At 73.4% G+C, this 304-nt stretch overlaps 1 protein-coding gene across 6 annotated transcripts in view; it reads right to left on the reverse strand.

Annotated features, from left to right (window-relative positions):
* LOC104828709 (cytochrome c oxidase protein 20 homolog) overlaps window positions 1-113 on the reverse strand; it is a 12492-nt gene extending 12379 nt beyond the window's left edge. For all 6 annotated transcript variants that reach the window (XR_774051.1, XR_774049.1, XR_774048.1 and 3 more), the window contains exon 1: window positions 10-113. Coding sequence is in view for 1 of the 6 variants with exons in the window: in XM_010562588.1 (XP_010560890.1) it covers window positions 10-42 (33 nt within the window). In the remaining 5 variants the exon portion in view is untranslated. The remainder of the gene's footprint in view (window positions 1-9) is intronic.
* Window positions 114-304: the final 191 nt, after the last annotated feature.

Consider the following 304-nt stretch of genomic DNA (forward strand, 5'->3'; position numbering starts at 1 on the left):
CCCCATTACCTTCCTCGGCTCAGAGTCGCCCTCGTCCGCCATGACGTGACAGCGCCTTCGCCGGCCCGCGCCCCCTCCCCCGCCGCGCACCAGCGAGGCCGGACTACGGCCGCGTAGAGAAGGCACGAGCAGGGGCCGCTCTACCCGCCCCGGCCCGCCCCGTCTCTATGGTGCCCGCGGGGGGGGCGGGGGCGGGCGAGCGCGCCGGCGCCATTTTAGGTCTAGCGCTGAGATTCCAGCAAAATCCTTTGTTCAGTGAAATGGGTCACGGAGCAGGGCGCGCGCGCGCGGGCGCGCGCGCGGG

Source organism: Haliaeetus leucocephalus, unplaced genomic scaffold, assembly GCF_000737465.1.
Source record: "Haliaeetus leucocephalus isolate CR32 unplaced genomic scaffold, Haliaeetus_leucocephalus-4.0 Scaffold162, whole genome shotgun sequence".
NCBI classification, from domain to species: domain Eukaryota; kingdom Metazoa; phylum Chordata; class Aves; order Accipitriformes; family Accipitridae; genus Haliaeetus; species Haliaeetus leucocephalus.